Genomic DNA, 26379 nt, shown 5'->3' on the forward strand with positions numbered 1-26379 from the left:
ACGGAGCGACGAAAACTTAACCCCCGAGCACGCTGAAGATAATAGGTGCTTTCCCGAGCATGCTCGTAAATATCAAGCAACGAGCTTGCTCGATCATCACTACTAGCGGCTGGAATGGAGCAATGGAGGATGGAATGAAAGTCTATGCTCTTCATGGATGAGTCCTGCTTTTGTCATAATGATAGCTGGTAATTGGACAGGAGATCATGTGGGCAATATTATGAAGAGACCTTCACAGGGAACATAAAAATGGTCCTACTCCTGGGATTATGGGGTGGGGTGGTATAATGTATAGTAGCCAGACTCCTCTAGTCTTCATTCAAGGTACACTAGCAATCACAGTTACTTTGATTTGGTGGAGGAACCAGTGGTACGGTCATTTCCCAAAGTGTACCAGGAGCTTTTATTTCGACACAACACCAGGCCACATGTTGTTCAGGCTACTATAAGCTGCCTGCTTCTCCTAATTGTGCCCAAATACATTTATAGTGGCAGAACATTTCTCATACAACATTCAATAATCTCATTGATAGCACGTCACGGCGTGAAAGTATTTCTGCATATGGCACTCGTTCTCGATATTGAATAAATTAGTTGTTTTGAAAATTTTGTTTCTGTGTTTTTTGTCATTTGCATATCAATACCATGTCTAAAGATCCTGTGATTTTTCAAACTCCATGTTTTTTTCTTCTTGGTGTGACAATTTCATTGTTGTGGAGTATATACTGAGAAGAGGATACAATCCAAATATAAACCTGGATGGTTCAGAGTCTCTATCACTTCTCAGCAGGCTCCATGGCAAAATATTAGTACCATTTATTAGCAATGTTCTTTGAGTGGTTTACACATCCCATAGCTCTTGTGGGTTATTTTTGGATTGTTCAAGCAAGTATTATAAGGGATTTTTTAGATAACAGAAAAGGCAATACCTATAGTAACATGATCTTTTAAATATCTCTAGGGTAGAGCTGCCCTTTCATAAAATTTCAATGCACTTGCATTGACTATGTCTAAAATCTGTAAGTTATGTATAATTTTTCATACATTTTTACCCTATTTCAAAAATCAATCAATTGTTTAAGCAAATAAAATGTCTACACGCTATGTTACTAACTCAAATAGCCTAAATACCAAATAGCTACCTGGAGTATATCTATTGCACCAAAGCACTTTGGGTATTTCACCTGAAGCTAAAAACAGTTTCCACATAGAAACTAAATTCAGAATGACCTTGTGCATTTTGAAAAAGGCTGCCAGCTGCGGTCACTGATGTGTATTGTGATAAACAGGGTTGCTGATATCTATTCGGTTTAGAGGCAGTGGAAGTACATAGACTATGACGGCAGATATTCAAGAAGAATTCTTACAGGAGCGACAGTCAGACAATCCACGTTTCACTTGTTTATACAAACGAATTGAAAGTCCAGTTCTTATATCAGTGCTTACTATTTCAGTAATTACCGAGAAAACATACAACGTATGAAGACATAGGAAATAGATTTCACAAAAGTTGTTCAATCATTTGAAAAATATTAGAAATATAAAAACATCAAAATAATTATTAAAATTGTATTTAGCACAACACAAGAGAAATAATTACCATAAATGGATGGGAACAAATGTAATAAACAAGCACTAGTGTGCCTGGTACACACCTCCCACAGGAGCTCTGCAGCCTCTTCATTTTGGTAATTATCAGCGATCCCCTTTAAAACACCACTCCAGCGGGGGTTTTTTTCAGTACTGGAGTGGAGGTTTAAATGGAAGCCCCCTGCCTCCTGTCATATACTCATCCTCCGACGCCTTCATCATTTTTTGGCATTGCTCTGGTCCAGCGACACCATCTTGTGAGCTCAGCTTCTGACAGCCGGTAGTCAGAAGCTTCACTCACAAGCTCTCAATGCAAGTCTATGAGAGCAAGAATGAGACTCAGACTTGCAATGAAAATTGCCTTCACGCAGCTCCATGAAAAAATGGAGCTGTCCTGCAGGTTACTTTTCGATGGAGACTGACAGGAGCGATGCTGGAAAATGATGACGGCCGTGGCAGATGAGTATGAGACAGGAGGCAGAGAAACTATATTTAAATCACCACTGGTGGTGTTTTAAGTCCCAAAGAACCCGTTTACAGTACACTTACCTGTAATGCACACGCCCGGGCTGAGCGGCGTGTGCGTGTGATTGTAGTGATTCCACTGGACCGTGCCGGAGAGTGAATGCCTGGAGGGGCGTAACTAGGTATTCACCCGATCCGACCAGGGTCGCACGACGGCATACGACGCCAGTGCTCCAAGGAGGAACCGAGCAGAGGGACCAGGTGCTACTCCAGGACAGACCCCGGACACGGCTGTTGACCCACACAGGGGAATACAGGAACAGACTGGTAGACTGGCACACAGACTGGTGGGTATAGGCAGGCACGACTGGTATGCAGGCAGGCGGGTATGCAGGCAGGGGGGTACAGGCAAGCACAGCTAGAGTGCAGACAGGGAGGCACTAGCAGGTAGGAACACAGGCGGGATAGGACCCAGTACACACTGGGACTCAGGAACAGAACCACAGATGTGGCGGACAAACACAGCAGAGTGAGGCCGCCCAGAGAGGTGAGCGAGAACAGGGCAGGACAAAGCCGCCTGGAGCGGTGAGCAAGAGTAGAGCAGGACAAGGCCGCCAGGAGCGGTGAGCAAAGGGTCAGAGCTGAGCGAGACTGCCGGAGCAGTGAGCAAGAGTAAAGCAGGACGAGACCGCCTGGAGCAGTGAGCAAGAGTGGAGCAAGACTGCCGGAGCAGTGAGCAAAAGGATAAGAGCGGAGCGAGACTGCCGGAGCAGTGAGCAAAAGGATAAGAGCGGAGCAAGGCTGCCGGAGCAGCGAGCAAAGGAGTCAGAGCAGGCTAGAACCGCCGGAGCGGTAAGCAAAGGAGTCAGAGCAGGCTAGAACCGCCGGAGCGGTGAGCAAAGGAGTCAGAGCAGGCAAGGCTGAGCAGGGGGGACAGGGCTCTGTTCACACGGAACAGACAGGAAGGGAAAGGCAGAGCCAGGTACCCACAGGGTACTTGCAGTGAAGTAGCGAGTGGACCACAAACTCACAAACGGGAGTACAGAGACAACAAGCAGGAGTTAGGTACGAGTTCAGACTCTGCAGAAAAAGGAAGGGAACAGACATAGAGGCAAAACAGGTAAAGGATAGGAGAGAGTTCAGACTGGAACTGAGTGTACGGAGGAGACCGACACTGCAGCGGAATACAGGAGCGGGTCTGGGAATACGGCCCCCAGAGAGGCAGGATGAACAGGCAAGGAGCGTGTTCAGACAGGACAGACAAGATACAGGAGCGGGTCTAGGTAATCAGCCCCTAGAAGGCGGGAGGAACAGGCTAGGAGCGTGTTCAGACAGGACAGACAAGATACAGGAACGGATCTAGGTAATCGGCCCCTAGAAGGCGGAAGGAACAGGCTAGGAGCGTCTTCAGACAGGCCTGGAAATACAGCCTCCAGGATAGGCAGACAAGAGAACACAGACAGGACTCAGTTCAGACATGGGAACTGATACCGCAAGGCAGGAGACAGACAGGACTCAGCTCAGACACGGGAACTGATACCGCAAGGCAGGAGACATAGACAGGACTCAGTTCAGACACGGGAACTGATACCGCAAGGCAGGAGACATAGACAGGACTCAGTTCAGACACGGGAACTGATACCGCAAAGCAGGAGACAAAGAACGGGACCTGGCACCTTCAGAGTGCAAGCACACACTGAATGAAACACTATGCTCAGGCAGGGATAGATGGGAGCAGCTGAGCTATATACCAGGTGACAGACAGCAATAGGCTGAGGACGCACAAGGGGTGTGACCCACAGCAGGTACAAAAAGCAGGAAGTGATCGGGCGCCGCCCTTAAGCAGCAGAAACAGACACAAACAGGCAGCATGGAGGGAAGCCAGAGAGACATTCTGGACTGGAGATAAAGTGCACGCTCTTGCACAGTGGGAGATGGACCACCATGCAAGGACGCCGCCAGGTATGTTACAGTACCCCCCCCTTACGCCCCCTCTTCTTCAGGCCTGCCATAATCTTCCGCAGGGAATTCGAGGGCCAATTCTTCACTTCGAAGAGATCACTTCCACTGTCCACCGGAAAAACTGGTCTCCTCTGGGTAGCTAGGATGCTACCTCCCATCCAGCCACCCTTAGCAACAGACGAAACGGGTGGAGTACCAGGAACAGCACACAAGGAAGTCTCTCTCCACATATTTTCAGGTGGCACCCCAGAGGGTACAGGAGACAACTGGAAGTCCTCCACCGGGTTGGAGGGGGACAGAGACTTGGGGGTAATCTCCGCTTCGAGGTACATCTTGTCAAGCTCACAGGAAGAAATAGATGGGTTATCAGGTACATAATGAGGAAAAGTCACTGTCTCTTTGTTATCTGGTGGTACCCCGGAGGATTCAGGAAACAACTGGAGGTCCTCCGCCAGGTCAAAAGAGTGCAGAGGCTCAGAGAAAACATCTGCTTCAGAGTACACTAGGTCGGACTCACTGGACGAAGCAGGCGAGGTATCGGGTACCGAGTATAGGAAAGTCTCTGTCCATTCACCACCAGGTGGCACCCCGAAGGGTTCTGGAGACAACTGGCGGTCCTCTGCCTGGTCAGAGGGGTGTAGAGACTCACGGGTAACCTCTGCTTCAGAGTACACAAGGTTGGACTCAGTGGACGAAGCGAGCGAGGTATCAGGTACAGAGTATAGGAGAGTCTCTGTCCTTTCGCTACCAGGTAGCGCCCCGAAGGGTTCAGGAGACAACTGGAGGTCCTCCGCCTGGTCGGAGGGGTGTAGAGACTCGGGAGTAACCTCTGCTTCGGAGTACACTAGGTTGGACTCACTGGACGAAGCGAGCGAGGTATCAGGTACAGAGTATAGGAGAGTCTCTGTCCTTTCGCTACCAGGTAGCACCCCGAAGGGTTCAGGAGACAACTGGAGGTCCTCCGCCTGGTCTGAGGGGTGTAGAGACTCGGGGGTAACTACCACTTTGGGGTACCCATTGTCAGGCTCACAGGACGAAGCGGACAAAGTATCGAGTACCGGGTGTAGAGAAATCTCTCTCCATTTGTCATCGAGTGGTATCCCGGAGGATTCAGGAGGCAACAGGGGATCCTCCGCCAGGTAGTAGAGGTGCACAGACTCTGAGGTAACCACAGCTTTGGAGCATCCTTGGACATGCACACCGGTTAAAGTGGGTGAAGCATCTGATGCCGGGTGCAGGAAGTTCTCCTGTGTGGAGTCTGGATGGGCAGAAGTCTCTTCGGGCAGGAGAACTGGTGCACTACCCACGCACATTACCCGTTGGGGCTTCTCCGGGATACAGGGAGATGAAGCTTCAGTAGGGACTTCAAGGTTGGGGTCAGGAGGTCTCAGGGAGGACAGACCCTGGCGTGACGGCTGGCCTCTACGTCTAGCACGTCTGGACTGCCTCTTGAGGTTGGGAGAAGTATTCCGGAAAGCGTAGTCACCCTGTGAGGATTCTGGGTGGGCAGTAGTCTCATTGGGCTGGAGGACTATTGCGCTACCCACACACATTACCCATTGGGGCTGCTCCGGGATATTGGGAAGTGAAGCTTCAGCAGGAGCCTCCGGGTTAGGATCCTCGAAGACCATACGAAAGGCCACCAGGAAGGCCTGCAGGTCAAGGATGACAGGATCCCATGCTTCCCATAGGGGGGTGACCCATTTCAAGGCATCACCCGCTAGGTAGTCAATCATAAAGGCCACTTTAGCCCAATCGGAAGGAAAATAGAGAGGGTAGGCCTTAAAGTGTAGCATGCATTGCTCCACAAATGCACGACACTGTCTTGGATCCCTATAGTAACGTGGCGGATCCGCAGGAACGAGAGCAGATAGATCCATCTGGACGGGTGCGTAATTCGCCTGGAACTCAGCTAAAGGGAAAAAAAAATTTATTTATTTATTTTAATGCATGTATTCGCTGGAAAACTTCTCAGAGAGCGAAGGCCGTGGGGCTCAACGGGAACCATGGCCTGAGCATGCTGTAATGCACACGCCCGGGCTGAGCGGCGTGTGCGTGTGATTGTAGTGATTCCACTGGACCGTGCCGGAGAGTGAATGCCTGGAGGGGCGTAACTAGGTATTCACCCGATCCGACCAGGGTCGCACGACGGCATACGACGCCAGTGCTTCAAGGAGGAACCGAGCAGAGGGACCAGGTGCTACTCCAGGACAGACCCCGGACATGGCTGTTGACCCACACAGGGGAATACAGGAACAGACTGGTAGACTGGCACACAGACTGGTGGGTATAGGCAGGCACGACTGGTATGCAGGCAGGCGGGTATGCAGGCAGGGGGGTACAGGCAAGCACAGCTAGAGTGCAGAAAGGGATGCACTAGCAGGTAGGAACACAGGCGGGATAGGACCCAGTACACACTGGGACTCAGGAACAGAACCACAGATGTGGCGGACAAACACAGCAGAGTGAGGCCGCCCAGAGAGGTGAGCGAGAACAGGGCAGGACAAAGCCGCCTGGAGCGGTGAGCAAGAGTAGAGCAGGACAAGGCCGCCAGGAGCGGTGAGCAAAGGGTCAGAGCTGAGCGAGACTGCCGGAGCAGTGAGCAAGAGTAAAGCAGGACGAGACCGCCTGGAGCAGTGAGCAAGAGTGGAGCAAGACTGCCGGAGCAGTGAGCAAACGGATAAGAGCGGAGCGAGACTGCCGGAGCAGTGAGCAAAAGGATAAGAGCGGAGCAAGGCTGCCGGAGCAGCGAGCAAAGGAGTCAGAGCAGGCTAGAACCGCCGGAGCGGTAAGCAAAGGAGTCAGAGCAGGCTAGAACCGCCGGAGCGGTGAGCAAAGAGTCAGAGCAGGCTAGAACCGCCGGAGCGGTAAGCAAAGGAGTCAGAGCAGGCTAGAACCGCCGGAGCGGTGAGCAAAGGAGTCAGAGCAGGCAAGGCTGAGCAGGGGGGACAGGGCTCTGTTCACACGGAACAGACAGGAAGGGAAAGGCAGAGCCAGATACCCACAGGGTACTTGCAGTGAAGTAGCGAGTGGACCACAAACTCACAAACGGGAGTACAGAGACAAGCAGGAGTTAGGTACGAGTTCAGACTCTGCAGAAAAAGGAAGGGAACGGACATAGAGGCAAAACAGGTAAAGGATAGGAGAGAGTTCAGACTGGAACTGAGTGTACGGAGGAGACCGACACTGCAGCGGAATACAGGAGCGGGTCTGGGAATACGGCCCCCAGAGAGGCAGGATGAACAGGCAAGGAGCGTGTTCAGACAGGACAGACAAGATACAGGAGCGGGTCTAGGTAATCAGCCCCTAGAAGGCGGGAGGAACAGGCTAGGAGCGTGTTCAGACAGGACAGACAAGATACAGGAACGGATCTAGGTAATCGGCCCCTAGAAGGCGGAAGGAACAGGCTAGGAGCGTCTTCAGACAGGCCTGGAAATACAGCCTCCAGGATAGGCAGACAAGAGAACACAGACAGGACTCAGTTCAGACATGGGAACTGATACCGCAAGGCAGGAGACAGACAGGACTCAGCTCAGACACGGGAACTGATACCGCAAGGCAGGAGACATAGACAGGACTCAGTTCAGACACGGGAACTGATACCGCAAGGCAGGAGACATAGACAGGACTCAGTTCAGACACGGGAACTGATACCGCAAAGCAGGAGACAAAGAACGGGACCTGGCACCTTCAGAGTGCAAGCACACACTGAATGAAACACTATGCTCAGGCAGGGATAGATGGGAGCAGCTGAGCTATATACCAGGTGACAGACAGCAATAGGCTGAGGACGCACAAGGGGTGTGACCCACAGCAGGTACAAAAAGCAGGAAGTGATCGGGCGCCGCCCTTAAGCAGCAGAAACAGACACAAACAGGCAGCATGGAGGGAAGCCAGAGAGACATTCTGGACTGGAGATAAATTGCGCGCTCTTGCACAGTGGGAGATGGACCACCATGCAAGGACGCCGCCAGGTATGTTACATTACCATTAAACAAAGAAAAAAAAATCTTGCTGTTATCATAAACAAATTTTTTGTGTTGAGAAATAATTTAAAGAAGGGTACTAATAGGTCTTATCAGAGCAATATAGGAGTTGTTCCACTATTAGGACACCTCTCTGTCAACCAAAGCAAAGAGCCTCTCATAAAGAGACAGACCAAACATTTCCCTGCATTAAATGATTGGCCATTTCTTTATCTTCCATTCAGCAGCCACAGCAATGGTAATGTATGAATGATTGCAAAGTTTGTAAAAAATTGTTATAACAAGAAATCCCCTTTAAAGAGCATTTTAAATGAAAAATGACCTGGTGGTATACGTCCTATGTGAATCTGCAATATTTTACTCAGTTAATGTACGTTAGACTTGTCCAATACTTATAGAACGTAGAGGTTAGCTAATCAATTTGCAGGGCCCTAGTTCATGTCAGTACTCCATGGTCACTAGCTGGTCGCCTGTGAGCCACCTACTTCCTTGCCAGCGTCTCCTCTAATTTGTAGGCAAGTTGGACATCTCTACTAGAAAGGCAATAGATTATTATTATTATTTATTATTATAGCGCCATTTATGCCATGGCACTTTACATGTGAAAAAGGGGGTATACATAGCAAAAAACATTTACAATAAACTTAAACAAAATGAGTCAGCGACTGGTACAGGAGGAGAGAGGACCCTGCCCCCGAGGGCTCACAATCTACAAGGGATGAGCGAGGATACGGTGGGTGAGGGATAGATGCTGGATAAAATCCACTAGAGGCAACAAGCCCCTTTCCCTAGTCTCTCCTATCTGGTATGCTATAGCAGCTTCAGTAATATTCTTTCCCATCATGAACCATGGGAGCAGCAGGATAAACAGGGCAGGTGTTTTCCTATATAAAAGTGTTTCACATTGAACAGAGCTGGGTTAGGCCTTGGAAAATAAACAAATGGTAATTTAGATTTTAGATGAATAATATGATCATTGTGATGCTTTAGAAACAATGATGGAATTTGGTGGAATTTTGATGGCTGTTGGGACCTGGAACCTAATGATCTGCAGACAATTAAATTGCCTGCCAAATCTGAAAAATTACCTTAAAAAATTTGTTACTCTTTAAAGAAATTCATCATGCCTTTTATATAATATTTCTATATAGGTAAAAGTATTTGGTGTAAACTTACCATTAAAGTTGACAGCGCGGATATAACTAAGAAGGTCTTTTCCCTCCACAGGCTTCATCCTTGTACAAAGTCCCAAATAACCAGGGCAGAAATCTCTATGCATGCTATGGAGTGCATGAGCCATTGAATACACTGCATCGATCACAAACTGGACCTTCCCCTCTTGCTCATAGCTGGAATCTCTCCCAATACGTTCTAATCCTGAAATAAAATATTAAATGAATGCTTAATTACAGATAGTATCACAGGGAATACAATGCAATTGATGTTTTATTCACAAGTGCATGATATTCTGTAAAATGTCTTTAAATATTAAACGGAGCCTTAAAGTGAAAGTTTAATAATGTACAGGACTATAAAATTGCTGTAGAAAGTATGTAAAATACAATTGTAAATCTAGAAAACACTAGAACACTAATAAAATATGCAGCTCTGTGCAGTTGTATAGTTGGATTTTTCTACTAAGGCTTTTGATGTAGGTTCCATTTGCGTGGTAAATACTTTTTGTAAGGCTCTATGCTCTAATTTATGTTTAATTGTGAATTTAAAGGGATTTTCTCAGAATTACAAGTTACCACACTAAGACCCCGACGATCTAGGCTCCAAAATCCAGAGGATAGGATTCTGCAGCGCCCCATCTTTAATGGGGTGAAAGGAAGTCTGCTCCATTCATTGTCTGTACAACTGCCAGAGAAAGCCAAGAATGGCATTTGACTATTTCCAGAAATCCTATTTACAAGACATTCAAGGCGTAGCTTTTAAGAGTCCTGTTCTTGGACTTTAGAAGCCTCATACTTTGGATTGCTGGTGCCCCAGCATTTGGACCCCCAGTGATCAGCAAGTTATCCCTCATCCCATCGATTTTGGAAAATCCTCTTTTAGGGATGATTGTAACCAGCACATGAACATCAGGAAATTGAGATTTCCAGGTAGTTGACCTATTGGGATTGACAATATAAGTATTGTAATAGCTGAACATTATTAGGACGGGTAATGTCATTTGCAACGTCTATGAAATGAAAGCACGAAGTGGATGGAAATAGTCATTTGCACTCCAAATTATTGAAAAGGCTTGGAAAGGATAAAGAAAAAGAGAATGCAGAAGAAACTTATATAAAGCACTTGTACCTGCATATTCAGGAATAAAAAAGTATCCAAAAATAATAATATAATATTGGATGTGGATCGATCAGAGTCTGGGTGTGCGCCATATTGTTCGTATGTCTATATTATTGGAGCAGGTAAAAATTAGGTTATCTTACATATAAACTGCACATGGAAGCAGTTACTCTATTTAAACGGAAAACAGGATGTTAAAAAGCTATTATTGAGAAAAGAATGTAAACTATATGTGTAGTTGTTACTAAAATGTTTTATTTCAGTGATTTTGTACCTACCGGAGTGTAAATATCATTCTTAGTTTCTCTGCTGCACCTTGGGATTATTCATAGCTTTCAGTGGGATAAAAATCCTGCCTGTGTGCATATATGAATGTGGTCTGTGCTTATACATGCTATGTGTGCTCAGCCCATTCAGCAGCAGTGCAGTTCTTCTATCCTTTTCTGTGACCTGTAATAGATTTATTTCTGCTATCAATTGCTTCCACATTAGCTGCGCTGCATCTGCTAAACTGTGGTCTTGGTGACAGCCTGCGGGAAAAGCTCTTAGTGCCTGTCACTTTGCAGAAGTCTATCTGGTTCATTTAAACTGGATGTAATGGGGAGTACAGAGTGAAAATCTCAGATCATTTTCATCACTTTCTTCTCAGGCAGTAGCACTGCATGTCAGAGATCTCAGCTGGCCAAATGCATGATGCTGCCAAGCTGACAATTAAGGACAAGTAGGTGGCACCAGGTTTATAGAGGGCTAATGCACTTGGACTTCCTTGACACACCTCCAATTTTCCTCCAGTCTAATTTGAGTTTTGCTTTAAACAGTCTTTTCTCAGCGCTGGCTCATGGGTTTTCTGTAATCTAGGTATCCTTTTTAATATTATTCAATGACTCAAGTAGCCATGGAACTAGTTTCATTAGAAAATCTATACTGACGGTCCCGTTAGTTCCGATTTTACCCACGCAATATTACTGTAAAATTGGAATAAAATGTTCTTGTTTACTTATGGACTCAAAGATGTCTCTATCCCCATAATATCTTCTTGAGCCTCTGATCAGCATAAAATAGGGTCACTTATCATGCTTATGTACCTCTCTGTAGATGTGCATGTGGATAGTCATATTTACTGAAAAATCTGTTTTCTTATGGCTGCTAAAAAATCTAATGTCGTGTAGAGTATGTTTTGTACACTAAGGGTATGTGCAGACGAGCATTCCAGCCTGCGGCCCGACACTGCGGAGGAGCTGTGCGCGGTTATGTAAATGAGCTCCGCCTTTTTTTTTTAAACCTACGGACTTTCCCCATAGAGATTAGGTCTATGGGGAAAGTCCGCATGAAGACCCGCAGGAGAAATTGACATGCTGCGGTCTGGAAAGACGCACCGCATGTCAGTTTCCGCGGGTGCACAGAGACGCATAGTGGACATGGGATTTGTACAAATCCCATATACTATGCTGTAACAGCTGGCCGCTGCGGGTTTGACGCTGCATAAGTCCGCAGCATCAAACCCGCAGCGGCTCCGGATCATCTGCACACACCCTTAGTGCCATGTATAAAATTTATATTTAACATTTATACATTTTTTAATTCTCCATAGATGAACATATGAACATGTAAAAGAGGGTTCCATTTAACAATACCACCCATGTGCCTACTTGAGCTATACTGGTGTTATAGTGAGTAATCTTGGAACCACTTCTATAAGCCAAAGCTAAAAGGGCGCAGACTTTTGTGGACTGTTACTGTTATTAAAGTGACCCTCCACCCAACATAGTAAATGTGACTATACATTTCTGATAGTCTAAAAGTCACTATTTCTATCGGCGTCTGCTCTGCTACTGCTTCTTCTGCCTTCCCTGCCTTTCTCTGCCAAGGGAAGGAACCACACCATCGTCATCAACACTGGTCCAATTCACTTCATTGGAAAGGTAGGAGAGGAATGAAAAAGACTTACTGGTGCTCCCTATACTTCTCTAGCAGACATTTTGGACATGAAGAGTATGGGACATCGATCTCAAATGTGGAAGGTGAAACAACGGAGTGGAGGTCATTACGTATTACTATGCAGGGTGGAGGCTTACTGTAAGCTTCTTTGAATTGGTACAACGGATCACTATAGATCACTATACTTTCCGATACAAGTAAGCGCATAAATCCAAGCAGTAATTATGCCACTGTTTGTGTTTTTACTTTTTATTTGTCTTGATTATACAAATTTAATAAAAAAAAATTTGTCTTGTTTTTAGTAATTGCTAATGTTGGGAAATTGAGAACATCATTGATTTTTTTTTAATCACAGAAGCAATCCAGATTTGTAGACTTTTGTTCCGAATTTAGCAGCTGATTACTGATACTTAAAGGTCATCTTCCATACGAATCACATTTATTTTTGCATAATTTAGAACATGAGACACTGTCATTTTTATTTTTATTTGGTCACATTATTTAAGAAAATTAACAAGAATTCACGCTGTTACCAGCTTATGAATCTGGAGCTACCGTCTGTTTGGTGGCATTTCAAGACTTTCTCTAGGTTTGCAAATTCAGAATAAGCAAGATAAAGGATTTCAGATTGTCTATATAGTTTTAATGTAAAAAAAGGGAAAAATATGATTGTTTGCTTCTGTTTATTTAGTTGCTTTTCTCTAGGTGTTAGGCTTTTGTCTGATATTTTTAGCTTACTTTCAGAAACTTATAACTTTAAGACACAGTATTGTGCTGGAGCCCTCACTAAGCTCTTCTAGATAAGTTCTCTAGCATTAATCCATGTTACCATTTAAAATTTATGGAGGAAACAACAATTTATACTACTGAAAACAAATAGAGAAATTAATTTTTCTAAATGGATGATAATATTCAGATCACATAACTGAAAAAAATAATTACTTTGGGCTTCTGGACCTATCAGTGTTTTGTAAAACAACTAAATTTTTTAATAGAATATTGTTATGCATAAAATGTTTAAAATTTTCAAAAGAAGAGTGAGTCTACAGCAGCTTTCAAAACGTCTCAATTCATAGTAGACTAATGTCCTGGCCAAACTCAATTCTTTTTCCGACCACAATATTATTGAGAATGTTACATTCCATGTTTATTTCTCTTCAACTCTTTTTGGGGAGAAAAATCATGGGAGAAACATTAGATAGTTGATGTGCTACATAAATGATTAAAGATATGGACACTTTCAGGGGCATTTTTTCACTTGAAGGAGTATTCTCATTTGAGAGTTTTCTCCAATCTGTTGGATAGGGGATAACTTCTCGATCAATGGGATCCTCATACTGGGTGGACTTTGAAGAGCCATATGTGAGTGTAGTGGAGGTTGATCATATGCACTGTTGATTACACTGTTGATTAGAGATGAGCGAACCCATGGAAGTCCATGTTCAGCTGGTTTGGATGTTTTTTTTTTTAAGTCTGGTTCAGGTCACAAACTTGACCCTTGACCCCGATCCCAATATAAGTCAATGGGGACCTGAACTTCAGAGCTGTAAAATGGCTATAAAATGGTTGTAGTAAGAGCTAGAGGGCTGCAAAAGATTGGAAAATGGGGGTAAGAGCAGGACAATTGCAATGCAAACAAATGTGGACAGGCAAATGACTTAAAGGGGTTATTTTGTCATAGCAATCATGGTAAAACAGAAAGTAGATGAATAACATAAACAATTTAACAGTGGCTCCACAGAGACTGAGATTTGCTACCACCAGTCCAGTTAAAAAATTCACCCACAGAGCATGGGGAGAGTATCTCTACAGAAGAAGCTTACAAACTTAACCCCACAGTAGCCCAACATAAGCTGATTCAACTTTCACCCAAAGAGCATGGGGAACAATACCCCCCCAAGATTATTAAAAATTTCAGCCTCAGAGCATGGGGAACAATACCCCCACATAAGATTTTAAAAAAATTTAGCCTCAGAGTATGGGGAACAATACCCCCATATAAAATTACACTAAACTTTAGCCACAGCGCATGGGGAATGATACCCCAAATGTTTAAATATTTAAGCTCCAGTACTGTCTACTGCAAATACATCTGAGGAAAACCTAGTAGATCCCAAATCCCAAAGCGTTTACCTTGAAAAAATGAGTGTTCAAAGCAGGTAATAACACCTGAATTAGGGCCTTTAGCAAAAGTCTGAATTAGATGATTATGCAAACTTTTTGTATAGGCCTCTTAAAATTTAACCCACACAGCATGGTGCATAGTACCCTCACAGAAGAAGTTTGAAAATTTCAACCTCAGAGCATGGAGAACAATACCCCCACAGAAGATTTTAACAAATTTCAGCCTCAGAGCATGGGGAACAATACCCCTACAGACGCTGATTCAAATTTCATCCCAAGAGGCAATGGGTGCCTGAAATTTGGTGGTAGTAAGAAGGGGTAGGGCCTGTAAAACGAAGCAAAATGGGGGTAAGAGAAGAACAATTGCCCTGCAAACAAATGAGGATAGGGAAATTACTTACAGGGGCTCTGTTGTGAAGGGGTGGATGAAGGTTCTTGCACCCGTCTACAAACGGGGATAGGGCACTGACTTAAAATAAAATAAAAAAAAACCTCTTAAACCAGGAGGCCGAGGTCCAAGTGGAGGCGGAGGTGGAATTGGTGACGTACCTGTAGGAGGCGAAGTAGGAGGTGTCCAAAACAGTTTTTTTGTTTCTTTTTGTCATTTTTATCTTTTTTAGTATTTTTAAAAAAAATTTAAGGGGAACTAATGGAAATCACAGAGAATGAAAAACAAAGCACAACAATTATCTTGAACCAGGAGGCCGAGGTCCAAGTCGAGGATGAGGTACATGTTGTGATGTAGGGATAACACCCAATTAGGATGTAGCCAACACTTTTAAAAAAAATTTTTTAACCCCTTTACGACCTATGATGTATAGGTACATCATAGGTCACCTCCACATCTTTGATGCGGGCATCAGTGCTGAGTCTGCATCTTTTCAGGCACATGACAGCTGCAGATGGATTGGCAATCCAAAATGCCGCTGTCAATCTCTGACAGCGGCACTTTACATGCCCGCACCGGAAGCGCGTCACTAACTTCACCCATTGGCACCCTTGTTACATGATAGTGACATGATCCTCACTGAGTGACAGGACACCACTCACTGAGCTCAGAACAGGTCAGGGGCCTGCTCGCTGCAGCACATCATTCTCCTATGTTCCTCAGCGTGTGCGGTCGCCTCAAGCCAGGTGAGTATAATGATATTTTTATTTTATTCTAATTTTTACACTAGGAGACAGTAGGGGCAGAATAATACTCTCAACATTATCCCTTGCTCGCGCTGATCGCATCGACAGCAGGGGACAATGAAGAGAGATTCCTTCAGCACCCAGAGCTTGGGAACAGCACTAACTGTACCGCTGATTCCCAGGCGCTGATACGTGTCACACTGATGATACACAGATGTCATCCATGAGTCATTAGTGCACACATTTGTTGGACGTTTTGCGGCCCGTGTGACATTCAAAAAATGGACATGTCTGCGTGTTTTGCTCATGGACATAAGGTCTGTGGAAACACACTGACTTGTAGGCAGACTCATTCTTTTGGGTCTACGTGTGTAAATGTCTCCAGTACATGTGAAAACTGGCACCACACAAACTGGAGACACTAACGCCTTTAGTGTGTGGAGTCATATGGACAGGTACTGTTCCACCATGTTGTGGAAACGCTGCCTCCTGCTGATATGGACCTATCAGATCGTGGTGTTGGATTTTGTAACGTGTGGAAGGACAGTGTCCATATTTCAGCCAAACTAATCCTTCCTTTCAAATTGCTGGCGGTGCCCCAGCTCCATTGGAGACTTCCTCCTTCACCACTTTCTTGTGCTTCCACTGAGCCCCTGCTGTCAGGTGTGAAAGCCATCAGTAGTTTCTTTACCAGTGTGTGCTTGTATTCACGCATCTTGTGATCTCGGTCCAAATACGGAAATAATGATGTTACATTGTCCTTTTAGCAGGGTGGCAAGCCAGTAATCAGAACTGGTAATAATATGGACTACTAGGCGGTCGTTGTGCAGGCACAGCAGAGTGTATTGGCTCATGTGTGCCACGCTGCCAAGAATCCACGACAAGCTGTCCTCGGTGGGAGGTGTATGGTCTGGGTCCTCTGTGTCCCTCCAGCCAAGCTCGAGTGATGTCCGTGAGCGGCTTGGAGAGCCACCATGCTGAAAACATGGTTACTCAATGTCCTCTTCCTCCTCATCCTCCAAAACTGCCCCTTGGCTCGACTCTTGCATACCATACCACTGTGTGGATGATAAGCCTGATGATGGTGTGAATGTTGCCTGGTTCTACTGCTCCTCTTCCTTCTGTGCCACCACCTCATCCATTATCGCCTGAAGTGTTTTTTCAAGCAGACATAGAAGTGGGATAGTAACCCTGATGATGTCGTCATCAGCGCTGGCCGTGTTGGTGTGCAGCAGCCGTGTGAGAATGCCAAAAGCGCGCCCATACTGCGAACCTGCCTGGCAAAGTATTGGCGGCTGGGAACAATGTACTGCGGGACAGCCACTGACATCATTTAATCTTTAACTGATGGTCTCCACCACCTGGAATGACAGCATTTCAAACACAAGTAATTTAGAAATGCGCTGACATTCAGCCACATGGCTCGTGGGTGGTTAGAGTGGAATGTTCTCTTTTTCTCAAGGGTTTGGAGGATGGAGAGCTGAAAACTTCCATGTGATGGTGTAGACATGGTCGGTGACACTGCTGGTGGTGATGGTGTTGCTGTCACATCCTCTCTTTGCGGGGAAGCAGGTGACCCTGTTGAACTTGACCGAGAGGAAGTTTCAGAGAGTGCAGCTAAAGAGGGAGAAGGAAGAGACTCAGATTTATCATGCTTTTCAAGATTTGTACTCCACTGCACCACATGCTTGCATTTAAGATGCCTGATCATTCAGGTGGTGCTCAGGTTTAGAATATTTATGCCAGCTTGTCTTCACTACATTGGGTGAAGAAGTCCCACACTAGGGATCTCCTTTTAGCTGGCTTTTGGGGGCTCATTCACTTGGCACGGAGGGTAGTAGCTGATGATGCACTGGCCATGGGTGCATTTTCACCCTGCTCCTTCTTTTTCATTGCTGATCGGGAAGCGTGACCACCTCCTCCTTTCCAAACTTTACGTCACTATGAGGCCCTTCTATCCTTCTGGGGTCGATGACCTCATCATCCCACACATAATCTTCCACACAGTCCTGACTAGAGATGAGCGGTGTTCGACTAGAACTGTTCGCCAATCTCAAATTTGAGCTGTTTTGGGCATCATCTGGATGCCGTCACAGCCAGACACTGAGGAGCGCAAGCATGCCTGCGCTTCTCAGTGTCTGCGGGATGACAGGCTGGATGGCAGCGTTCTGCTGCGGTCCAGCCTGTCATCTCGATGTAGCAGAGCTGGAGCCATCGTGGGAACCATGGAAAGGTAAGGATGATGTTGCTTTATTATTTTACTTTTATTGCAGGAGATCGTTGGCTTCAGCTGGAATGGGCGTGATGGTAAGTATGGTTTAATTTAGAACAATAAAGAATTGTGTGTTTATTTCAATTAAAGGACTTTATTCTGGGTGTTTGTGTTTTTTTGTAACTTTGACTATGGGGTTAGTAATGGGGGTGTCTTATAGACGCGTCTCCATTACTAACCTGGGCTTGATGTCAGCTGGCATCATAAGCTGACATGAACCCCAGGCGTGGAGGAGCCCTATTACCCCACTGCCAACACTACAGGGCAGTGGGAAGAGCGAGGCTAAGTGCTAGAATTGGCACATCCTATGGATGCGCCATTTCTGGGGTGGCTGACGGCTGGTGTTTCTAGCCTGGGAGGGGGCCAATATTCATGGCACCCTTCCTGGGCTATTAATATCAGCCCCCAGCTGTCTGCCTAGCCTTTGCTAGCTATTAAAATGGGGGGACGTCACGTCATTTTTTTGGGGGGGTCCCCCATTTTAATAGCTAGTAAAGGCTAGGTATTCAGCTGGGGGCTCATATTAGTAGCCTGGGAAGCTCCATGGGTATTACCCTCTTCCCAGGCTTCAAACATCTGCCCCAGCCGTCTGCTTAACCTCCGCTAGAGCCTAAAATTACGGGGACCCCCACGCCAATTTTTTTTTAAATAAATCCTTTATTTTAACACTAAATGACAAGTACAGTAATCACCACTGTCACTGTACTTCTTATATATGTGACTGACATGTTTCTATCTATCTAATCTATGTGTGATGCTCTATCTTTCTGTTCTAAATTGTCGGGTACAGATGCTGAATTGCCGGCCGGCTTTTTTAAAGAGACGGTGCATGAAAACACTATTATTTTTTTTAATAAATCCTTTACACTAAATGACAAGTACAGTAAGCAACACTGTCACTGTACTTCATATATATGTGACTCACACGTTTCTATCTATCTAATCTATGTGTGATTCTCTATTCCTTCTATTCTAAATTATCGGGTACAGATACTGAATTGCCGGCCGGCTTTTTTAAAGAGACAGTGCATGAAAACACCATTATTTTTTTTAATAAATCCTTTACACTAAATGACAAGTACAGTAAGCAACACTGTCACTGTACTTCATATATATGTGACTGACATGTTTCTATCTATCTAATCTATGTGTGATTCTTTATTCTTTCTATTCTAAATTGTCGGGTACTGAATTGCCGGCCGGCTTTTTAAAGAGACGGTGCATGAAAACACTATTATTTTTTTAAATAAATCCTTTACACTAAATGACAAGTACAGTAACCAACACTATCACTGTACTTATTATATATGTGATTGGCATGTTTATATCTATGTGTGAAGCTCTATTCTTTCTGTTATAAATTGTCGGGTACCGCTGCTGAATTGCCGGCCGGCTTTTTTAAAGAGACGGTGCACGAAAACACTATTATTTTTTTAAATAAATCCTTTACACTAAATGACAAGTACAGTAAGCAACACTGTCACTGTGCTTCTTATATGTGTGACTGACATGTTTCTATCTATCTAATCTATGTGTGATGCTCTATTCCTTCTTGTCTAAATTGTCGGGTACCGGTGTATGCCGCTGCTGAATTGCCGGCCGGCTTTTTTAAAGAGAGCGTCTTCTGAGCAGTTTGTCAGCTTTTGGACACCTTTGAAGGTGTTTTCTATGTGTTTCTATGTGTTTTTGTTTGCCTGCCATTGGTTTTAACGGTGTTCGACGGTGTTCTAAGGTGTTCGACGAACAGTTCGACGAACAGTTCCTCGAACATCCCGGTGTTCGACGAACCGAACCGAACCCGAACACTACGGGGGTGGCTCAACACTAGTCCTGACCCCTGCCCTCCTTGATGATCGGCACACTGCAGAAAGTGCAGAAGTTGGCACCTGTTTCCTCATCACCAGAGATGTGCTGCGGTGGTATGCTGACTGTGTGCATTGGCCCTCCCTCGTACTCTTCCTCAGACATAACAAGGAAAAGAAAACCGTGCCTGCGGTTCTGCTCTGCTCTGCTCCGCTTGTCCTCCGCGCCTGCAGTTCCACTCTGTTCTGCTCTACTTGTCCTCCGCACCTGCGGTTCTGCTCTGCTCCGCTTGTCCTCTGCGCCTGTGGTTCTGCTCTGCTTGTCCTCCACGCCTGCGGTTCTGCTCTGCTTGTCCTCCGCACCTGCGGCTTTGCTCTGCTTGTCCACCACACCTGCGGCTCTGTTCCTGTATCCCAGTCTGTACTAGTCCCTATCCAGCCTGTTTTCCTACCTGCCAGTACCCACCTGTCTGCATACCAGCCGTGCCTGCCAGTACCCGCCTGTCTGCTTACCAACCAAACCTGACCGGTGTGGGTCAACAGCTGTGACCGGGGTCTGACCTAGAGTAGCACCTGGGCCACCTCCTCAGACCACGGAGTCAATTAAGCCGCTGTGTGTTCATGGTCGGATCTAGTCACGCCCCTCCAGGCACTCCTTGGTTTGTGGCCCAGTGGGTCCACTAACCACGCTCACGACAGTCAGTCCGGGCGTGATCGTAACAGTTTGCTCAGGCCATGGTCCCCATTGAGCCCCACGGCCCTTTGCTCTCAGAGACATTTGAATCTATGTCTGGCGAATACGTGCACCAAGGTAAAAACATTTCTCAAGCTGAGGTCCAGGCGATTTACGCACCAGCCCAAATGGAGCTATCAGCACTCGTTCCTGTGGATCCACCAGGGTACTATGGGGATCCAAAACAAAGCCGTGCATTTATGGAGCAATGCATGCTGCATTTCAAATTCTATGCTCACTATTTTCCCACCGATTGGGTTAAAAGAGCATTTCTGATGTCCTACCTAGTGGGTGATGCTTTGAATTGGATCACCCCCTATGGGAAGCACGGGATCCTATCGTCTCTGACCTGCAGGCCTTCCTGGTGGCCTTTCTAATGGTCTTCGATGACCTTAACCCTGAAGCTTCTGCTAAAACTTCCCTTCCCAATATCCTGAAGCAGTCCCGATTGGTGATGCGTGTAGGTAGCCCACCATTTCCCCAGCCTGAAGAAGCTGCTGCCCATGCAGAATCCACACAGCATGACAATGCCCTGTAGAATACTTCTCTTCCCAACCTCAAGAGGAAGTCCAGACGTGCAAGGCGTAGAGGTAAACTGTCACGTCAGGTTCTGTCCTCCCAAAGACCTCCTGTTACTCAGCCTTTAGGGGCAGCTACTCGCACAGAATCCATGAAGGTTGACTATATTCGTCAGGCAAAGCAGTGGTCGGAACCGGCATTGTCAGCGGAAGGACGAGCCCTTCTCAGGAACAGTCTAAATAAGTTTGTACAAATTAAGCTCCAGATTGGAGCATTACACGTGAAGAAAATCACATTCCAGGTGCTGTCTGTTTTACCCACTGGTTATCCAGATCCGAGAGCTCTAGTGACCGCTCAGGTCTGGAGATGCTGCATAGTGTTTCCTGGGGGACTGCTGAGGTACAAGGGGTGTCCAGTCCTCACATCTTCAGGACAGTTAGCAATGTCGTCTTCTTCTTCACCAGATCTGCTAGTCGCTGACTCACTCTGCGCTCAAGTCTCCGAAGGAAGGGAAGCGGAGGTGATGTCCCCACAAAGTCTCAATATATGTACCAATTATCTGGCTTCAGGTACCGCCCCGCCTCGCAGACGTGTCATCTCAGAGACCAGATGGTCCCGAAGCAAGGATCTTCCATCTCTAATAAATCTGGCAATAAGTCCATCAAGGCGGTGCACCCCTCCAACCAGGCGGAGGACCTCCAGTTGTCTCTTGAATCCTCCGGGGTGCTACCTGATAACAAATGGAGAGAGACTTTTCTACACCCTGTACCTGGTACTTCGCCCACTTCATCCAGTAATCTTGGCAAAGTGTACGTCGAGGCGGTGGCTACCCTCAAGTCTCTGCACCCCTCCTACCAGGTGGAGGACCTCCAGTTGTCTCTTGAATCCTCCGGGGTGTTACCTGATATTTACAAATGGAGAGAGACTTTCCTACACTCTGTTCCTGGTACTTCGTTCACTTCATCTGATGCTGAGGATGGCTCTATGGGATGAAGAATCCTAGTCACCAGGAGGGTGAGACCAGTCTCATTCCCTCTAGTGGACAGAAGAGGTAGTCTTCTTGAAGAGAAGCCTTTAGGATTCCATTGTGAAGGATCGGCCTCCAACTTCTCTCCAGAAAATCCTTGCAGGCGTGAAGAAGAGGGGGCCTAAAGGGGGGGGTACTTTTACATCCCTGGCGGCGTGCTGGCATGGCTTATCATCTCCCACCCTGCAAGACAGCTAACTTACCTATCAGTCCAGGCTGTGCACTATACTCCTTTACTTGCTGTGTGCTTGTATCTCGTCTGCTGGCCTAGGGCGGCGGTGCTGTTACTTCCTGATTCTTAAAGCTACAGTGTGCGCAGTCCTTATACGTCCCCAGCCTATTGCTGTGAGTCACTGGATACTTAAACCTCTCCCACCCTGTGGGAGGTGCCTGAGCAACACTTTCTTTCAGTGTGTTCTGTGCAACTGAGTTGTCAGGTCCTGTCTTGTATCTTGTCTGTTTACGCCACCCTGGGGGCTGAGTACCCAGGCCCGTTACCTGTATCTGTGACTTCTAGTCTATTCCTGCCACCCTGGGGGCTGAGTACTAGGCTCGTTTCTGTATCTCGTTTCTGAGTCAGTTCCTGTTTGAACTGTGTCCTAGTCTGTTGCCTGTTTGTCTCTATGTCCCATTCTTCCCTTTTCCTCCTGTGTCTTTACCAGTACCTAACTCCAACTCGTTGTCTCTGTACTTCTGTTTGTGAGTTTTGTGTCCACTTGCTTCTTCATTGCAAGTACTTTGAGTGTATCTGGTTCTGCTTGTCCCGTTTCCCTGCCTCCATATCTACCTCCTGTGTTCTAGCTATCTTCCTGTGTTTCCCAGTCTGTTCCATGTGAACAGAGCCCTGTCCTGTCTGCCTGCACCAGCGGTTCTGCTCTGTTCTGCTCCGCTTGTCCTCCGCACCTGTGTTTCCGCTCTGCTCCGCTTGTCCTCTGCACCTGCGGTTTTGTTCTGCTCTGCTCCGCTTGTCCTCCGTGCCTGCAGCCCTCCACACCTGCGGTTCTGCTCTGCTCCGCTTGTCCTCCGTGCCTGCGGTTCTGCTCTGCTCCACTTGTCCTCTGTGCCTGCGGTTCTGCTCTGCTCCACTTGTTCTCTGGCCTGCGGTTCCACTCTGCTCTGCTCATCTTGTCCTCTGTGCCTGCGGTTCTGCTCTGCTTGTCCTCCGTGCCTGCGGTTCCGCTCTGCTCTGCTCCGCTTGTCCTTCACGCCTGTGGTTCTGCTCTGCTCTGCTTGTCCTCCGCGCCTGTGGTTCTGCTCTGCTCTGCTCCGCTTGTTCTCCACGCCTGCAGTTCTGCTCTGCTTGTCCTCCGCGCCTGCAGCTCTGCTCTGCTTGTCCACCCCACCTGCGGCTCTGTTCCTCTATCTCAGTCTGTACTTGTACCTATCCATCCTGTTTTCCTACCTGCCAGTAACTGCCTGTCAGCATACCAGCCGTGCCTGCCAGTACCCACCTGTCTGCATACCAGCCGTGCCTGCCAGTACCCGCCTGCGCGCATACCAGCCAAACCTGCCCATTCCTGCATTCCACAGTGTGGGTCAACAGCTGTGACCAGGATCTGAACTGGAGTAGAACCTGGGCCACCTCTCACATCCCTCCACTTACCATGGAGTCGATTAAGCTGCCATGTGTTCGTGGTCGGATCTGGCGAGGCCTCTAGTCACGCCCCTCCAGGCACTCCTTGGTTCGTGGCCCAGTGGGACCACTAACCATGCTCACACCAGTCAGTCCGGGCGTGAGCGTAACAACTATATATATTATTAATATATATGCAATATTGAGGTTTGCTTACACAAGATGAGGTTTTAAGGAGGTTTTCCAATCAAAAATGAAAAGTCTGTAGTCACTCTGCGTAACTGCAGACTTTTGAATCCCCCCAGAGCATGCACTGTGCGCTGTGAGAATTCACAGGTTTCTGAGCCAGGAATGGCAGTGATATATGCAATACGCATACTCACAGGCAGAAGCCTTCTAGTGGGTGCGGCCTCGCTCCATACAAATATATTGAGTAAGACCGCGCCCACTAGACGGTCATGCCCTCACTTCATACACTTGTAAGGAGCAAGGCCACGCCCACTAGATAGCTGATGCCCGGGAGCATGCATATCGCATACATCACTGCTGTTCCCGACTTAGAAACCGGTGAATCCTCACAGCTCACAGCACATGCACTGGTGGGATTCAAAAGTCTGCAGTCACACAGAGTGATTGCAGAAATTTCATTTTTGACCAGACAACCCCTTTAATGCTAGAGATAAGATAGGACCGTTCCGATTGGGTACACCTTGTCATGATGGGTTTTTATGATTTTTTGATGAAAATAGTGTTAACTAAGTACCTTATGTTATTCACATGTACTATTACTATTTATTTAGTTATTTACTTACTAGAGAGTATATGCTCATTTTATTTTGTTTTTTATCTTAGGTTTTATCTGTGAAATGGCCACAGTGTGAACGTGTTCCTACACATTGCACATATACCAACTTTTGTTCTGGCTCATTTCTTTTGTCCAATTCACACTACCATGCGACAATGAAGCAACTACTGAAATGTCAATGTAAACGTCTAGGACAGTGTGCAGTATAAATATACTCATTTTCTACTTCAGGTATTTAGCTGATATTTTTTCATATCACAATATAATAGTATTTGTAATTCTTATACTACTGAACTTTGCAAAACATAGCATGAATGTTCTTCTATAATATGTAGAGAGCACACACCACGTGGCTTAACAGTCACTTGCATTGTGGATATAATCTCTCAATTTTATTAAGAAAAAAATGTACATTTATATTTTTTTCACTCTTGATGCATTACAAAGTGTTTTTGTACATTGCTGAAAACTTTTGATACACAAACCCACTACATTGCTTTGCTGTCGGCTCAAAAAGAATAGCAAGGCTATGAGTCATTGATGGCAAGGTTAATTTATAAAGAATTTCACTTTGTTCAAAACAAATATTGATTATAAAGAAATGTAAACTCAATCACAGGATATTGCCAAGCAATAAACAGAAAACTCTTATACACTGTGTGCTGTGGAGTTTCTAAACATAATTGTTCTATGTTTAAAGAATTGTGCCTTAGCTCAATTGAAAAAAAAGGAAAACCTCAACACAATCATGGGCGATTTAAAGGACTTCTTCATATTATACAGTATTTACATGCTGTATATATGAATTAAAATTTATAATTTTGTTGAAGATATATGACTTATTGAGCTACTTGTTATTTGATACATTATTTGCATTGAAAATGATTTGAGGGTTGGAAGCAAAGTTGACATATTTTATCAACAGATCTACCATATGAAAAAATATTAAATAGCGATGAAATGCTTCATTTCTGGCTTATATCTAAAACTATAAATCTATAATACATAAAATTGATGATGATCTTGTATATTTTAAATGCCTCATTCTAAATCTTCTAGATATTTATATTTTTCATGACATTCGTATTTAGCTTCAGTTACTGGGAAAAATACACGATAGCCTGTGATGAATTAGCAATGAATTATTGTAGATAGAGCAAAGACGCAAAAAAGATTAGAGTGAATCGTTAAATATACTGAAAGATAACATTCACCAATAAAACTGATTGATAACCTGATGTTTAAGATAATTGTCTTCAGTGATAAGAGTCACTGACATAATTAAAAGAATGGAAACCTATCTGAAATGTATCCAAAAGAATTAGACGTATAGTATCTCATTTGTATGATTACTTTATTAACCCTGCTGTTCTGTTCGGGTCCATATGACCGGTAATGAAATTTTAGACCCTGCAGATTATTTATTATGCGGATCTGAAACTTGTGATTAATTGACTTTTCCTCATTTGAGGGGTTCTTACTATGAGGGTTGTTTTTTTTTTTTGTTTTTTTGTTTACTTTTTGCTACACCCTGATTGTTACACTTGTACTGTTCGGGTCAATATGACCCAATAGCATTTTATACTGTTCAACAGGTGACTTATTTCTGCCTGCAAAATGTATTTATTTTCCTGTGTACTTCATCTTATTATTCAAAAGGGTGGAGGTTTCACTGTTCTTATCAGTGAGCAAGTACTCATCCAGTCATTTTTCTTTCAATTCTGTGAGAGAGGACACTGAGCTGTGAATACACATCTTACAGGTATGTAGCATATAAGCTATACTTTTCTTCTCAAATTATTAAATTCTGTTCTTTAGATTGCATATTGTAAAGCCATTTTTTGATTACTGTGTCATGATGTAAGCTAATGTGTGCCCGTCTAAAGGTACCCTTAGGCTTGTGTAGACTGAATGTTTGTTTGTCTAGGAGGGGGTGTATTCTCACTGATGTGATATATTGATTGCATGGATGAGCATTGAGTACAGATTTGAACAGGGTCTGTTTTAGGGCCCCATCACACACACACACAGATGCACCCTGCGATTGCGATGCTGCAACGTCACAAACGCGAGGCTCCAGCATCACAAGTGTTGCGGTCACACTGCACTTCATCGCTGGGAGAGCAATGGGGCCCTTACTGTAGTATATAAGCT

The 26379-nt window shown here is 45.5% G+C and overlaps 1 protein-coding gene across 2 annotated transcripts in view; it reads right to left on the reverse strand.

Annotated features, from left to right (window-relative positions):
- Positions 1–26379, reverse strand: part of GRM8 (glutamate metabotropic receptor 8) — a 1775795-nt gene that overhangs the window by 405871 nt on the left and 1343545 nt on the right. For both annotated transcript variants that reach the window (XM_073652085.1, XM_073652084.1), the window contains exon 7: positions 9180–9380. In XM_073652085.1, the coding sequence (XP_073508186.1) occupies positions 9180–9380 (201 nt within the window). The remainder of the gene's footprint in view (positions 1–9179; positions 9381–26379) is intronic.

Source organism: Phyllobates terribilis, unplaced genomic scaffold (assembly GCF_046119375.1).
Source record: "Phyllobates terribilis strain yellow unplaced genomic scaffold, ASM4611937v1 Scaffold_11__3_contigs__length_659146591, whole genome shotgun sequence".
NCBI lineage: Eukaryota > Metazoa > Chordata > Amphibia > Anura > Dendrobatidae > Phyllobates > Phyllobates terribilis.